We start from the raw sequence: 17775 nt of genomic DNA, 5'->3' as shown, positions 1-17775 counted from the left end.
ATCAATAACAGGAACTACGTCTGACCCACACTTCCTCAACATAGAGATGTGGAAAACGTTGTGGACGCCAAACAACTGAGATGATAAGGCAAGCCGATAGGCCACGGCGCCAATGCGCTCAGTGATCTCGAAAGGTCCTATGAATCTCAGGGCAAGTTTGCCCTTCACTCTAAATCGAACTATGCCCTTCATGGTCGAGACCTTGAGATACACGTAGTCCCCTACATCAAACTCCAAGGGACAACATCGGTGATTAGCAAAACTCTTCTTCCGGCTCTGAGCTGTGCGCATCCTCTGCCTGATGATATTGATAACCTCTAACGTCTGCTACACAAGCTCAGGACCTAGGAGATACCGCTCTCCGACTTCGATCCAACAACTTGGAGATCTACACGGTCTGCCATACAATGCCTCAAAAGGAGCCATGTCAATGGTCGCCTGATAACTGTTATTGTATGCCAACTCTGCTAATCGCAGATACTCATCCCAGCTACCCCTGAAGTAAATCACACAGGCCCGAAGCATATCCTCAAGGATCTGGTTGACCCTCTCGGTTTGGCCGTCGGTCTGCGAATGGTACGCGGTGCTGAGCTGCAAATCAGTACCCATCGTTCTCTTAAAGCTCCTCCAAAACTAAGACATGAACCTCGGGTCTCAGTCAGAAACGATTGAGACCGGAACACCATGCAGTTTCACAATCTCTTCGATGAATAACCTCGCAAGCCGTCCAAAGGCCAAGTCGCACGAATCGCAAGAAAATGTGCGACTTCATCAGACGATCAACAATGACCCAGATGGCGTCATGATCGCACTGAGTCCTCGGCAAACTCATAATGAAATCTGTAAATATATGCTCCAACTTCCACAACGGGACGCTCAACGGCTGCAATAGACCAGGGGGTCTCTGGTGATCGGCCTTGACACACTGGCATGTGTCACACTCGGCCACAAAATTGGCAATCTGGCGCTTCATCCCTGCCCAAAAATATTGTCGCCTCATATCACGGTACATCTTCGTCGAGCCAGGGTGGATAGAAAATCATGATCGATGTGCCTCGGTCATAAGATCTCTGCGTAACTCAGGAATATCTAGGACACACAATCAGCCTCTAAAGCGAAGTCCACCATCAGAACCAATCTACCAATCTGTCTGACTCTCAGATGTTGCATCTGCTCGGTAATCCTGTAATGACTCATCTGTCTGTTGAGCCTCGATCACCCTTACGACAAGAGAGGATTGAATCGATAGGCTCGATAGCTGAACGATAGAAGACTACAGACTAAACTCAGAGTTGTACTCTGCTATATCCTCGAGCATCCTTCACTCGTGAATCATCATATGTGCCACCAAGCTTCGTGGCTGACAGCTGAGGGCATCTGCCACCACATTCGTCTTACTTGGGTGGTGCTGGAGGTCAAAGTCATAGTCCTTCAGAAGCTCCATCCAGTGTCTCTGTCTCATGTTCAGCTCAGACTGAGGGAATAGATACTTCAAGCTCTTGTGGTCAGAGAAGAGCTCAAACCTGACCCCATAGAGATAGTGTCTCCACACTTTCAGTACGAAGACGACTGCTGCCAGCTCCAAATCGTGCATGGGGTAGTTCAACTCATGGACCTTGAGCTGACGGGACGCGAAGGCTACAGGTCTACCGTGCTACATCAAGACAGCACATAAACTAATACATGAGGCATCGGTAAATACAACAAATCCATCACTCCCAGAGGAAAGAGTGAGGACAGGAGTGGATGTCAGACGGTCCTTTAGCTCCACAAATACCTACTTACATGCGTCAGTCCAAACAAAATCTGCACCCTTCCGAGTCAACCTGGTCAATGGGACTGCAATACGGGAAAAGCCCTCAATGAAACGCCGATAGTATCCCGCTAAACCGAGAAAACTACGGATCTCGGATGCGGTCATGGGCTGATCCCACTGACGTACTGTCTCAATCTTCGAGGGGTCCACTGCGAAACCCTCCCTCGTCACCACGTGACCGAGAAATCTCACCTCCTCCTGCCAGAACTCGCACTTCTCCAGCTTCGTATATAGCTGGTAGGCACGAAGGGTCCGTAAAACGATCTCCAGATGCTGCATATGGTCCTTACGGGTCCTCGAATATATCAGAATATCTTCGATGAAGACCACAACAAACTGATCGAGGTATGGACGGAAGACCTCATTCATCAACTGCATGAAGACCGCAGGTGCATTGGTCAGTCCGAAGGACATGACCTGAAACTCAAAATGATCGTAACGCGTCTTGAAAGCCGTCTTCGGGATGTCTTCCTCTCAGACACAAATCTGATGATAACCGGAATGCAGGTCAATCTTTGAAAAGAACTATACACCCTACAGCTGATCAAATAAATCATCTATCCTCGGAAGCAGGTACTTATTTTTTATCATGACCTAGTTGAGCTCGCGGTAATCCACGTAGAGCCTCAACGAGCCATCCTTCTTCCTGATGAAGAGTATCGGCGCTCTCTAAGGTGAACTGCTTGGACGAATAAATCTCAACTCACGTAACTCGTCCAAATGTCGCTGCAGCTCATGCAACTCCATCGGTGCCATACGGTACAGGGCCTTCGATATAGGCGTGGTACTGGGCACAAGGTCAATCTGGAACTTAATATGCTGAAGCGGCGGTAATCCCGAAATCTCCTAGAACACATCAAAAAAATCACAGACCACCAGCAACTGATCGATACACAATGCAACAGGCTCCTCAACTACTCAGGACATGAGGCAAGACAATGACTCTCCTCTGAGCTCGGCAATGAACTGGAACTGTGGCAGGCCGGGTATAGAGAATGTGATGGTCCTCGCGGAACAATACAACACGACGTGGTACTCGGCAAGCCAATCCATGCCCAAGATGACGTCGAAATCTAACATCGGCAGCACAAATAAATCGACGGGCAAAAAGATATCACCGACCAGAACCAGACAAGATGAACAGAAACGGCCCAACACTGTAGTCTTCCCCAAGGGCGTCGATACAGTCAATCCCTCGTGAGTAGACTCTGTCGGCAATCTAATCAAATGATAAAAATCCTCGGACATAAATGAATGCGATGCACAGGAATCAAACAGTACACGTGCGATACATGCGGAGACGGAAATGATACCCTCAATGACTCCTCCAGATAACTGTGGATCCTACTGAGCCGTGTAGAACCTAGCATGAGCTGGCTGGGGAGGTGCCTGTCCCCTCTGAGGTCCATGATGCTGCTGCTGCCTCTGCGGTAGCCTGTGATATTGTCTCTGCTGCTGTTGGGGCCTCGACGGCTGAGGTGGCTGCGGTCGCTGCTGATGGGGTCACTGCTGTACTGGAGGCTGTTATTGAGGTCGCTACTATACTGGATGTTGCTGGTGCCCTAGCAGGTGGGTGGCTCCTGTACCTCTATGGGCGTCGATGCTGTTGGGTGCTATTGGAGGGGGCCTGCCTCTTCCGACCTCTCCTCTGATCTCGATCGCCCTGTGAGCCGGCCCATTCAGTCTCGTAAATCTGAGCCCTCCGCACTACCACTTGGAAAGTCGGGAGCTCATGCCTAATAATTCGGCCTCGAAGACTGTAATGTAAACCAAATATGACGCAAATCTCGATAGCGCCACAAAACGGGCCGCATATTGTGCTACTAACATATCTCCCTGCACTAAGGTATTAAACTCCAGTGCTCTCTGACGTCGAATGTGGTCAGGGAAGTACTGCTGATCGAATCGTTCAATGAAATCCTCCCATGTCCAAACATAATCAGGTCCTACGACGACGTAACGGAGGTCCACCAATGCTCGGCCTCTCTCTAGAAAAGAAATACAGCCAATCAGACTCGCTGCTAGGTCGTGCATTTCATAGTGTCGAAGATCATCTCCACATCGGAGCGCCATCTCTCGGCTGCAGTCGGATCTGGCTCACCCTGAAAACGCGGAGGATCGAGCTGTCTGAACTCTCAAAGAAGGGTGCCTGCGTGCTCCTGATCTGCTTGAGCTGGTGAAACAACTGGGTGCCTACCCTGTCCCTGAAGTGCAGCTGTCACGGCCTGCAACATCTGCTGTAACTGCAAGGCACTCACAGGCACGGTTGGATCCGCGCTAACATCAGGTGGGAGAACGTCATCCTCAGGCAGGGGAGCAGGGATCTCTAGCGGTGGAACGGGAGGAGCAGGTGGTAAAGCAGGAGCATCGAGTGGTGGAGCGAGAGTTGATCGGGTCAATCTCCTATGTGGCATATCCTATAGGAAGAATAAGGACACTGATCAACCTTGAGAATCATACGTTAGGAAATTCAATTGGAAGGTTACGCACTCGGAACCTAAACTCATAGCGAACATGTGATGTTGTTCTCGGTTATTCCCAAGTTATGCTCTGAAACCAACTTCTGTCACGCCCCAAACTTAGAAACCAGGCTTACAAAATTTCTAATTGCCGAATCCGGCACTGACAACCTCCGTAGTACCCCATTCTCGACTCCCAGCATCTATACACCAGGTTCCGATCCTAAGATCCTACAAGGAGGATTTCAGGCATGATTTTGATTCAGTATAAGCATAACCATAAGCATAACCCACGAACAATAACCACAAGAAAGCCATCAAAAAATCCACTATGATCAAAACTTTTGAGTACAATGTGTATGAAAGGGAAATACAAGATAATGTAAATATCAAAAACTCCAAAAGCTTGACTGTACACTCCTGCTGCGACAAGGCTACGATTGCATCTTGGCGTCATCTACATACATCAATCGTGCATAAGCTTATAGAAAGCTTAGAGGGTGGTGTAAGTGTATGCGCAATATAAGCGTGATCAGAATGCAGGGTCAGAGAAATGCAGAATCATGCTGATGAGTACATGAATGCAATCAGCCGTACTAAGGCTATGCAGTACAAGATATGAATGTTATCGGCCATGTCAAGACCATACGATGCGAGATGCAGTTCAAGCATGCCAATTCTCATCATATATCAGTACAGTTCTCATTCTAGATAATCACCAGGGTTCAGTACACTCTAAATGGTACTGCCGCTCTCCTAGCTGCATAGGCCAAATGAGCATAAGAAACCTTACTATCTGCCTGGCCAATAGTCTATCAATACCTATCCGGCACGTCGATAGCAGACCCATTCACGAGCTGGTCAAACTCAGCCTAGTATTGCCCCCTACTCTCGGGCGAGTAAGGCCACACCCCTTTCCAACCGACCATGATACAGTGAAAGATGCAACTTCCTAGTATTCGGCCCTCATGCGCTCATATACCCACTTGGTCTCGACGTTGAAGTCATCCTCTGGTACCATCGGGTTTAGGAATTTTCACCCAGGGACATCTATGGCTCCCTGATGTTTAGTAACATTATTTTCGGTATCTAATCCAGCTACCCACGATGTGTCTGTAGAGGCTATGGCCCTGATGTTGCTAGGGCATATAATAATCATAATCACACAAATGCAAGTGCATGAATCATACTATCAGACAAGCAACAATCCTGCGCGTACCAAGCGCTCATGTGGGGCAACTCTGCCTATCAAGGAGCCCATAAACAATCTGCCCAGAGGCATATGCTATAATCAGTCACTCCTCACATCAGGCATACATATGATGCGTATGATCATGAATCATGGATCCATACTAAACATGTTATGTGGTGATGGGCTTTATTCATAACGAAGGTAGGCTTAGACGGCCTACACACTTCAAGTATGGGCCTATTAATAGACCCTAGGGAGAGTGACAATGCGGACATTTAACCAACATCATCCTTATAATGTGGACATCAAACCATCATTGCTCCCAAGGCACGGCCTGCCATGAATCACACATTGCAATGGGCCTTATGTTCATCCTGTTGGGCCTCGACCCAAGGACCGAAATACATCAAATGGGCCGCATAGCATGAGCCCCATATCTATATCAAGGTGGGCCTCAATGGGCCTCATATATGTATATCGAATAGGCCGCGCCAATTGGGCCTTACATATACTGCAATGGCCATAACCCATGGGCCTTGCATGCATCACAATGGGCCTCATAACCTGGCCATAAACATGGTAAATGGGCCACGCCCAAATCTAAGTGGTGATAATGATTCCCACCATTAAAATTCCCTAGGCTCGCCATAACATTTATTTCCCATTCAATCTAATCATAAGGTCCCAAGGGATTTCAATGGTAGCCGTTCAATCCTCACCATGCATCGTGGTCCACATGATAAATAGATCTGTCTTCTTTTTGCCTCTAGCCTTAAATTATATTTTAAAATAAATGGTTGGACAATTTGGATGCAACACATTCATCATGGTGGATCCCATAAAGATGAAAGGATGGACGGCATAGATGAAGTACATACCTCATGGTGGGGACCACACTGATGGAAGGTGTGGAGCACACACATCAGTGGGTCCCGCATGGGGCCCACCATAATGTTTATTTTCCACCCAGCCTGTTGACAAGGTCACATAGACATGGGGCCTACTGAAATGTTTATTTTCCACCCATCCTGCTGATAAGGTCAGTAGACCTGGGCCCACCGTACTGTTTATTTTTCACCCAACCTATTCATAAGGTGACGTGGACCAGGGGCCCACTGTGTTGTTTATTTGCCATCCAAACTGTTCAAAAGGGCACGTGGACCTGGGGCCCACCGTAACCCACAAAACTTGGTGACGCTACTCCAGTAGCTAGAGTGAAGTACACCAGCCGTCCCACCCTGGGACGGTGTGTGGGGGGGGGGGGGGGTGTATACATCAGTGTGTCCCATGTGGGGCCCACCATAATGTTTGTATGCCATCCAAACCGTTGACGAGGTCACACGGACCCAGATAAAGTGGGAAAATAAATTTCATAATAATCCAAAACTTCTGTGACACTCAGAAGGGTTTCAATGGTAGATGTTCAATCCACTGTTTCCTGTGATGTGGGCCACCTGAGTGTGGTATACAGGTGGTTTTTGGAGGGCCCACGTGCGTTCTACAGCAATAGCGTCAGCGCTGCCCCCTCTTTTTTTTGAGGTTTTGCATAGGTAGGGTCCACATCAGGGAAATCGGACCTGGCCATTGGTTTCCATCTCCATACACACCTATCAAGCCCAATATTAGGTATATTTCAGTGTGTGGAAGTATCGAGGTGTATTTCAACCGCAAAGATTATTATTCTCATTGCTATGGGCCGCTAGGAACTCAGATTCAATTTATTTTTCGCTCAACGCCTAAAATGATCCGACGAAGAGGATGGACAGCTTGGATTAAGTACATGCATCAAGGTGGGCCTTGCATAAGTGGCCCACCCCCAAGTTTAGTGGGAGAGTACACCCCAACGTCAGTTCACACTCCCCTATTGAACCACGTCTAGTGTCTCTGGACGCTAGACGGTGTGGAATATCACAGGTATCATGGTGGGGCTCCACATGTACGTGGCCCACTTGCATGTATATACTTGTATAATATATATCTTATATTATATATATACAATATATATTATATTATATATATCATATATATATTATATATAATATAATATATAGAAAGAAGGGTGTATTGTGTCCATCTAAATAGTGGATGGTGTGGATCATCACCTGCAATAGAGTGGGCCACACCGTCTAATGTTGATGGACGGGATAGATATAACACATATTGGTGGGATCCACACCATCACAATGAAAAGAGAGAGAGAGAGAGAGAGAGAGAGAGAGAGAGAGAGAGAGAAATAGAGAGAAATAGAGAGAGATTGGTGGAGTGGAGGGACCCCGCCACTATGGGCCCCTTTTTAATCACAAACACATACATCAAGTGGGTCTCATCATAAGTGGGCCCCTTAAAGAGAGAATTAACGGTGGATCACTCACCTATCGGCCTTCTCCTTTCTTTCTTAGCCTCCTTACCTCCTTTGATCAACCTCCAATGGTGGATGATGAAGTTTCGATGGTGGGGATGAGAGATGAGAGGGTGGGCCACACTTGGCTTGGGAGAGAGGAGCTTGGACCTGTGGGGTTACTTGGGAGGTTTGAGTAATGAGAGAGAGAGAGAGGATGGGATGATATGGATGGGATGATGTGGCGGTTGTAAGGAAAGGAGATGGAGGGGTATGGTTTGGTTTGAAAATTTTGTAAAGAGGGATGGGTTTGTTTGAAAACTTGTAAAAGAGGAGTGGTGAGAGGAGAGAGAGGGTTGACTTGTGAAAAGAGAGAGAGAGAGGTCACTTGTATTTGTTGTTGGGTGAGGTGGTATGGAGGTAAGGTGGTATGCTTGACTTGATTTGAGGTGACATGTCGTAGAGATTCCCTCGAAGTTCGTAATGCGTGGCGTTTCTTTCGGAATGAACGCAGGCCTACATCTTCTGACCTGGGTATTGGTTCGATGCGCAAGTCGCGGCGTTAGAACCGCGGTGACAGCGCGGTCGCTAAGATACAAGTTTCGAATCGAGCCGGCCTTGGTATACAGGACTCGGCTTAGAATCGTGCGCAAACTTCGGATATGGGTTGAGGGTTGCCAGAATCGATCGGGAGGACGCGGAAGTCTACGGAACGGTACGGACTATGATACGGGTCTTACAGTATGTTCCATCCCATCAAATATTCTGATGCGCACGGATCCAAATCTAATCATTTTATAAACATTATCATTGCTCAAAAGAACCTGAACAACATCATACTCTCTGTACATGGTGAACCAATTCTGGTGAGGGGACATGTGGAAAGATGCTCCTGTATATCCGCTCCTGATAGAAGTGACACAACTTGGGCACTGATTACATCTTGCAACCATCTGAATCTTCACAGATTCCGTGGAATTGGCCTCCTTTAATGAATTGCCTAAGTTCTCATCCTTCCAGGTTTTAGGATTTTGTCAATCATTCTTCATATGTCCCTATCTACCACAATTCTAGCACTTCAACTTCCATTTGCCCTTTGGCTTGAACTTCGATCACGATTTTCCTTTCTTTTACTCAAAGGCTCTTCCCTTAACAACCAGTGCTCCCTTATATTTACATTCTCCATCTTTCTTCATTCTAAATTGCTTCGACTGAAGTGCTGAGATAACAATGTTAAGATCCAAAGTATCTCTACCATGGCACAAAGTATCAATCAGATTCTCATAGGAATTCGGAAGGGATGTCAATATGATTAGGGCTTTATCTTCTTTGTCGATCTTCACCTCCACCTTGTCAGTTTACAAATTAGTTTGTTGAAGGTGTTAATGTGCTCGTTGAGATCTGACTCCTTTGACATCTTTAAATTATATAGTTGCCTCTTTAGATATAGATGATATGGAATCACTTCAGCCTTCTCTTTGATCTATCCTTTTCGACTGGGCAATCCATAGTCAAAAGAACCTCTCGATGGTGGCATGCAGTCTCAAATGAGGATGGTTTCACATCTTGGAGGGGTTTGATTCTATGTTTCATCCCGTGGAAAATATGGTTAGAAAGGAATGCCCAATACTCTGAGGATATCACTGTGGATGCACATATGACCATTTTTCAGGTCCAAAGATGGATTGCCATCACTTGCCCAACCCTGCCTCCTCCCTAGGATGGTATCCTGTATAAAAATATGGTTGTCCAAGTGAAGGGCATTTCCTTTAAACAACTTCGTCCAAGGAAGTTTTTGATTCTTAAGCGGGAGAGGCTGGAAATGGGCTGGGTAAAGATCAACATTGATGGCTCCTCACGAGGAAACCCAGGTCCATCGGGTGGCAGCGGCATGTGTAGAGATAGCAAAGGGGACTTTATCTTTGCTTTCTTGAAGGGATTCGATGTGGATTCAAATGTTCAAGCTAAGGCTCGTGCAATGTATGAAGGCCTACCCTTATGCATGGAGTGCGGCTTTGCAAACGTAGTGCTGAAAAATGATTTAAGGATAATGGTAGAGATGCTGAGCAATGAGGGACCATCTAGCTGGTAGATGTGGTACTGGTGGACTCGTATCAACACTCTCCATCAGAATGCTAGAGTTTGTATCCACTTTGCCCTGAGAGAAGAAAACAGAGTGGAGGACGCCTTAGCTAGGCTAGGCAGCGAGTCTCAAGAGGAGAAATACTTTCAATCGACTTCTGATTTCCCTGGCTCAATCCGTGTTCCCCTGTTCCTAGATCAGGTACGCTTGAGCTAGGTCGTTAACGATGGAGGTTAGTCGTGGTCCGTGTTTCCTCTACAATTGGAAATTAGATCTTCAATTTCTACCTTCTCTTTTCAGGCTTTAGTTTTGCCATAGAGGGTGTTGATTGTGTCTCAAGATCCTTGCTTTCATCCATTTCTCTATTATGACTAGGGATTTTTCTCCTCGTTGCACCCCATTCTATTTCTCAGGGAGTATCTATTGTGTTGTTCAGGGTAGTTCTTTTAGGGAGGTGGGTGATCTCTTTGATTGTGTATTTTGTTTTTATTTGCCTTTACTGTTGTGTAGGGTGGTATACGATAGGTGAGGCTCAGTTTTTGTGGTGCCCACCCAAAAGAGTGTACAATTTCTGCACTTTTTAACATAGTTCAAGGTGATGTGCTCCCACCATTCCTTTAAAATAAGATGGTTTGAGAGAGATTTCATCATGTATAAACTCTCTAACTTCGTCATTAGCCTGCGATGGTTGTCTTATCAAGGACATTATTATTCAAACATAATTGGATCGAGGTAATCGCCCTCTAATCAAGTTCTTCTCATTCATTTTCATTTATATATTTTAGACGCTTTGCTTTCCCAATGAGTGCGTGGTGCAGCCCTTGCTAAACTAGAAGGCATCTCATCTTCACATTCCATAGTTCAAAATTATTTCTCCCAGTGAACTTCTCTGTCTCATACTTCACATTCGATCCCTTCATCATCATGTTTCAAATTCTAACTGAATCCCAATGTATGCCATGATACCACTTGTTAAGGGGCGAAGAAGCAACCTCAGAGTCGAATCACATAAGCAATAGGAAAAATACAAACAAAGTAACCACAGGGAAGGATGTGTTGAGGTCGAGCACTATTTTCCTCATGGGGGATAACTACTTCGAATCCATGGAGCTTCTCTGAACTCCTCACAGAGGTACCTCGAATACATGAGGAAAAAGAAGAAAACAAAAAATAATTTTTAAAAATTCCAAATAAATTGATTGATAATAAAAATAAATTTAAAACCCATTAAATAATGATACTAAACCTGAGAAGAATTTTCAAAATCAAACTCCAACTTAAACTCTTTAAAATTTGTAATTTACTATTTATAGTAAGTGTCCTGTTTGGCTTAACCACATTATTCTCCTAATTTTTCTAATTACTTTTCATGTTTGACACAACTCCTAAAGCTCAAAGGTTAAAGAGTTATAATCAAACTAAAACTTACTATAAATAGTAAAAATGGAAATAAAATGGATTTTCAACCGTCGATCTGATGATATCTCGCAAATTCGTCATGGGAAACCCAGCTGAAGTAGCTTCTCCTACCCCAAAACCATACATGGTAGGTCGAGTAACTCATTTCGGTTTGCGAGATACGCCTGTTGTAAAGATCTGACGGTCCAAATCACCTCCGCTTTTGATCGGGCCTTCTCTGGTCCATCTCGGACATGAAAGTGTTCGCGACCCGCTCTACGTCAGTCCCCTCTACTTCAAAAGAACTCATCCTCGAGTTCTTGTCCCGCTTCGGTTCATGATACTCGGTCAGGTCTGTCACGTTGAAAGTATGCAAAATCTTCATGTCATCTAGAAGATCAATAATGTAAATGTTGTCAGTGATCTTTCAGAGGATCAGTACCAGTTCAATCTTCTTATTCTTCAACTTGTTGTGAGTCTCGTTTGGAAATCTCTCCTTGCGTAGATGGACCATAACTTGGTCGCCTACCTCGAACACATTTTGTTGGTGATAGGTTGTGTGCCTCGTAACGATACCCAGATCAAAAGTTATGACCAATTTACAGTTCACCTTCTTTTGGTCCAACCATGCTAAGAATGTATTGGTGCCATGTCCTACATTAAACCCCTCAGGGGGATAAATACTCTGAATCCACAGAGCTTCTCTGGACTCCTCATAGAGATACATCGAATCCATGCGGAAAAGAAGAAAATAAAAAATAATTTATAAAAATTCCAAATAAATTGATTGATAATAAAAACAAATTTACAACCCTTTAAATAGTGATACCAAACCTTGGAAGAAGTTTCATAATCAAACTCCAACTTAAACTCCCTAAAATTCATAACTTACTATAAATCATATAATAGTAAATTTACTATTTGTAGTAAGTGTCGTATTTGGCTTAACCACATTTTTCTCCTAATTTTTCTAAGCACTTTTCATGTTGGACACAACTCTTAAATGTCAAAGGATGAAGAGTCATAATCAAAATAAAACTTACTATAAATAGTAAAAATGGAAATAAAATGGATTTTTGACCGTTGATCTAATGAAATCTCATAAATTCAGCACGGGCAACTCGGCTAAAGTATCTTCTCCTACCCTAAAATCATATATACTATGTCGAGTAACTCGTTCTAGTTTGCTAGATATGCCTGTTGTAAGGTTCTACAGTCCGGATCACCTTCGCCTCCAATTGGGCCTTCTCTGGTCCATCCTGGACATGAAAGTGTCCGCGACCCTCTCTACTTCACATGGGCACAACCCGGATGCTCACGCCCAAATTATGGGAGAAGCGTATATAACCTTCATCAATGAATAAAAAATTTAAGATTTAGTAACCTTTAGATTAAGCACGGAGTCTCTGGCTTTTTACTTGATCATTGATAATTTAATGTTTTAAAGATGATCAGGTTCCATTTTTCATTCTTTTCGGATGATAATGTTCCCTGTAAAGGGATTACTTTGAACATCAACCAGAGCATGTTGGAGCCTCCTTTTAGCCTTGAATATCAAAGAAGGAACCATAGGTATAATGGCTATCCTACGTATAGTGCCCACCATTTTTTAGACTAGAGACAGATACGGTGGCGGTTTAAATGTTACCTGTTTCTAGCCGTGTGGACCACTGTTACGTTTCTCTGCCGTTTCTCTGCCATCCAACCTATTATTAGGTCACATAGACATGGTTGAAGGGAAAACACAAATATTAGCTCGATCCAAAGCTTCTACGGTTTTCAAGAAGTTTTCAATAATAAGCATTCAATCCCTACTATTTCCTGAGGTGTGGTGTGGTCTACTGCAATGAGTCTGCCAATACATATCGTTTTATGGGTTGATCCCAAAAATGAAAGGGAAATAAATCTCAGGTGGACCACACCACATGAAAACAATAGTGATTGGATATCCACCATTAAAATCCTTCTAAGGTCCAATATACTGTTTATTTGACATTCAATCTGTTGATTAGGCCATACAGGCCCAGATGAAGAGAAAAAGGAAAGATCAGCTTGATCCAAAGCTTTTATGGCCCCAAAATGTTTAAATTGTCGACCTTCATTCAACACTGTTTCCTGCAATGTGATCCACTTGAGACTTGGATATACCTCATTTTTGGACTCACACCGTAAAATGATCTGTAAAAATAGATGGATGGCATGGATGAAACACATACAGCATGGTGGGGCCCACATAGCACCGACCACCAGCCATTGGTTGGTGTCAGGGGGAGTAGCCAATCCGTTCCCCAAAATGAATGGATGACGTAGATGAAATTGGATTCCGTACTGAGTTACTCTTTAACGCTCTTACGTACTGAGTAAACTCAGTTGGGCCACCTTGCATGTATGTGGTCTATCCACTGCGTCCATCCGATTTTTCATCTAATTTAAGGGGTTGAATCTAATTAAAGCATATCCAAAGATCAAGTGGATCATACTACAGGAAACAATGGGGATAATGATTTCCACCATTGAAACCATGCTAGTCCCAACAGTAATGTTTACTTGTCATCCAACCTCTTCATAAGATCATACAAACATGGATGAATGGAAAACACAAATATAATCTTGATCCAAAACTTCCGTGGCCCCTAAGAAATTTTCAACAGTAGATGTTGAATTCAACTGTTTCCTGTGGTGTGGTCCATTTGAACATTGGTATGGGTTTATCTCTACTTTTTGTTGAGTGGCTCTCCATTTCACTGGATCAGTTTATTTTTTGGCCTCACATCTTACTATAGACATGGTGAAACTGATGAATAAAGTATATGTCACAAGGACATAGGAGTGGGCCCCATCGATAGACGAGCCAGATAAAAAGGATGTCAGCAACAAGGTGGTTCACCCATCGGGTGTCTGAAGGGAAAATTATACAGTACGAACCTTGAAAAAACAAGGGGCAGGGTTTGAAAAAACAAGGGGTACATAAGGTTTGAAAAATCAAGGGGTAGATACATATATACGTCAAAGTTGAAATATGCATATTTTGGAACGTATTTTCCAAAATATGCATATTTCTTCTTTTCCTCGTGGGTTGATTTTAAGGTAAAAATTACTTCTCGAAAGTAAACAGTAATCGGTTTATACAACTTAAAGTAGTTTATATAGAAAAATCAAAACAAAAGTAAAACATGTGTTTTTTATTTTCAAAAGTCTTTAGTCCCATTGTGCGTTGAATAATAAAATGAGTGCGAATTACAGCTTATAAAGCATTTATCCCCGATACCTTTTGAAAAGTGACAGTACTGATTTGGTTGCGCTGAAGTCACAACCAATTCCTAAAACTCCTCTTATTAGTCCACATCACCGGTGTAGTAATAAATATGCTGAGCTTAATGAGCTTCTATCACTTGGAACTTTGTACATTCTTCAATTTTAGGATCATGCCCTAAAATGAGTTGGCAAAACAGATAAACGGCATGGTGTTTTATCCATGCTGTTCATTTATTTTTTTAAGCTTATTTTAGTATATGAAACCAAAAATGATGTGGATCAAAAGCTCAAGTTAACCACACGGTGGGGAGTGAATTCTTAATGTTGAAATCTTTTTGGCCCCACGGAAGTTTTGGATTAAGCTCATATTTATGTTTTTCCTCCATCCAAGGTTACGAAGCCTGAGTAACAGATTGGATGGCAAATAAACATTACAGTAGATCATAGGAAGTTTTTAACTGTGGGAGTTCAATCACCACGGTCTCCGGCTGGTGTGGTCTACCTGACATTAAGATCTGCTTTTTTTTTTTTTTTTTCTTTTCTTTAGGATTAAATTCCCCACTTTTTTTTTTCTTCTTTTTTTTATATATGATTTAATTATATTACAGATGAAGGCAACTTTATTAGAATTACAATTCAGGCAGGACCTCAGCAACAAAAAGGAGAGGAGGAGCCAACTTATCTTATCCTTAGAATCTATTAGTGTCATTAGGGCCGTATACGAGCAGAGTTAGCTTGGTAATTCGCTCGGCCTGACTCGAAAAAGCTAGATTTAACTCGGTTCGAAACTGAGTTTGAGCCGAGTCGAGCTGATTTTTTTGAGCTCGAAAAAATTTTGAACCGAGTTCATGCTTGCCCGAGCTCAAAAACAAGCGATTAACGGCATGGATAAAACACTTACATCACCGTGGGCCCCAAAGATCCCTGCCCCCGGACGGATTACCGGGGGTAGGACGCAATCCGCGTCCAACCACCAGAACATTATTTTAGCGTTTTCGCCGCGTGAGTCCGTATGGATGCATGAGCCTCGTCAATTTTAATTGGAGTAGGTGTGCAGCACGTTTTAATAATTAAAAAACAAGAGAGAGAGAGAGAGAGAGAGAGAGAGCCTCAGGATGCCCATAAAATGCTGTGAGAGCCCGTCATTGTAAAGCACGAAAACGAAAGCTTGAACTCAAAAAATGGAAGTTCATCTAGTGAGTTCCACAGTCATTCCCCAAGTATTTCCTCCCACTGAAATTACGAAAACACCCCTCACCGTCTTCGACATGCTGGCACCAAACATGCAGGTGAATGTGTTATACGCCTTCACTCCACCGACGCCGACCAACACTGCTTTGAAAGATGGCTTAAAGAAGGCTCTAGAGATCTTTCCTACTCTAGCAGGCGAGCTCGTAGATAATGGTGATGGTTCTCGTCCATATGTTTCAGTGGGAGGCAATGGTGGAGGTGTTCTAGTGGTGGAGACGAACGTGGCATCGGAATTAGTAGATATTTTACCACTCAAGACCGTGCCGGAGATGGTGCTGTTGCACCCTTCCATGGACAATGCCCAACACTTACTTCAAATACAACTCAACCGCTTTTCATGCGGCGGTCTAGTGATTGGCATAACAAATCACCATCGAGTGGCTGATGGTAAATCGATGAGCTCTTTCTTTCTCTCATGGGGGAAGTTGGTTGGTGGGCTCCAGTTAGACAGGTTTCCTGTCTATGATCGAACCATGCTAATACTCCGGGACCCACCAAGATGTGATTATGAACATTGGGGGATCGATTTTCAGCCACTTCCACTACCACCATCTTCTCTTCCTTGTACTATAAAATCGAAAAAAGTACACAACATGATGGTCCACTACAGTGGAGAGTTCATATCAAAGATCAAAGCGCAAATGCCTCGGAAACATTCTACATTTGAGGTTTTGACGGGCCACCTTTGGAAGAACATAACCAGAGCTCGTGGGCTTGATCCTGATACGCTTACTCAGATAAATGTGTCCGTGAATGGACGGCCGAGATTGCGGCCAGCCGCACCATCAGAGTACTTCGGCAACATGGTCCTCAGCGCCTACCCAAGGGCGCATGTGAAGGAGCTGACTCAAGGGAGCGTCGCCGATGCAGCACGATTAGTGCAAGATGCGGTGGCGTGCACTGGGGACGAGTATATGCGGTCGTTGATCGACTTCGGGGCGATCAACGGTGGGGATTTGCTGGTGCCCGTTGCGGATGTGGAGGGGCCAGTTTTGTGCCCTAACCTGGAAGTTGATAGCTGGTTAGGGTTTCCTTTCCATGAAGTGGATTTTGGGGTTCGTGGGAGCTTTTGTGGTTTTGTTCCTGGGTGGGTCCCAATGGAAGGTGTAGTGGTCTTGACGTCTTCGTTGAATGGGGTCGGCAAAGGTGGTGTGGATGTCGTGATCAACTTATTTGACGACGATGCATGGTTCTTCAGGCAGATCTCCCATTCCTTAGATTAGTTTGCGGGCACTTGTCACACGTATGTACGATCTGAGCCGTTCATTAGATTCATCATACCGTGGATATTGCCTGGCTGAAAGATCAGTCTACTCCGATAATCAGTTCGGCCACACATGTGCAACGTAATTGGATGTCTGTGTGAATTTACCTTGATTTCAATAAGTTTTTCTAGTTCCTCCTACTTGAGCTTTAATCCTTCTTGTTGCGATTTTCTTTTAATACAATTTATTATTTTCAAAATTCCATCATTATAGATCCACGGACTTCAAATTCCAGCAATCTTGAACTTGATATTTTGATTTGTACAACCATGGCTTTTATGACAAGGAACCAAATAACTAATTATCCAGCTGAGAGTCGATACATCGAAGAGAGGGACAGGATCGATGACCAAAGCCTGGCGAAAATCTCAAACAAATCACTTACGGACCGCATTCAGGACTTCAACCAATATCTGGCAAATCTCAGTGAGCACTACGACATTCCTAAAGTGGGTGGGCCCTGGGTGACCCATTGATCCCAGGCATGAAATATGTATTCTATCACCTCGAAAATCATGCAATGCTCTTTCAGCGTGGACGTTCTGTATGCTGTTTTGTGCTCATAACTAATCTACAATGCACCTTGTGCTTCAGAGAAAAAAAAATACATTATCCAAAATCGAACCATTATCTGAATGCCATTTTAAAGGGTGAAAAAAATCGCATTTGCTTTAAATATACTGAAAGTATCATATGTATTGTCTAATGCTTTCTAATA

The 17775-nt window shown here is 44.0% G+C and overlaps 1 protein-coding gene across 1 annotated transcript; it reads left to right on the top strand.

Annotated features, from left to right (window-relative positions):
• Positions 1 to 15683: 15683 nt before the first annotated feature.
• LOC131251934 (tryptamine hydroxycinnamoyltransferase 2-like) lies at positions 15684 to 17256 on the top strand. The gene has a single exon (XM_058252922.1). The coding sequence runs from the start codon at positions 15723 to 15725 to the stop codon at positions 17013 to 17015; it is 1293 nt and encodes a 430-aa protein (XP_058108905.1). The 5' UTR covers positions 15684 to 15722; the 3' UTR covers positions 17016 to 17256.
• The last annotated feature ends 519 nt before the right edge of the window (positions 17257 to 17775 follow it).

The sequence above is a fragment of the Magnolia sinica genome, chromosome 7 (assembly GCF_029962835.1).
Source record: "Magnolia sinica isolate HGM2019 chromosome 7, MsV1, whole genome shotgun sequence".
Lineage (NCBI taxonomy): Eukaryota > Viridiplantae > Streptophyta > Magnoliopsida > Magnoliales > Magnoliaceae > Magnolia > Magnolia sinica.
This window is presented reverse-complemented; position numbering and strand designations above follow the sequence as displayed.

Excerpts from the sequence above, each read along its gene's own strand:
- LOC131251934 (XM_058252922.1), top strand. The coding sequence starts at position 15,723 with ATGGAAGTTCATCTAGTGAGTTCCACAGTCATTCCCCAAGTATTTCCT.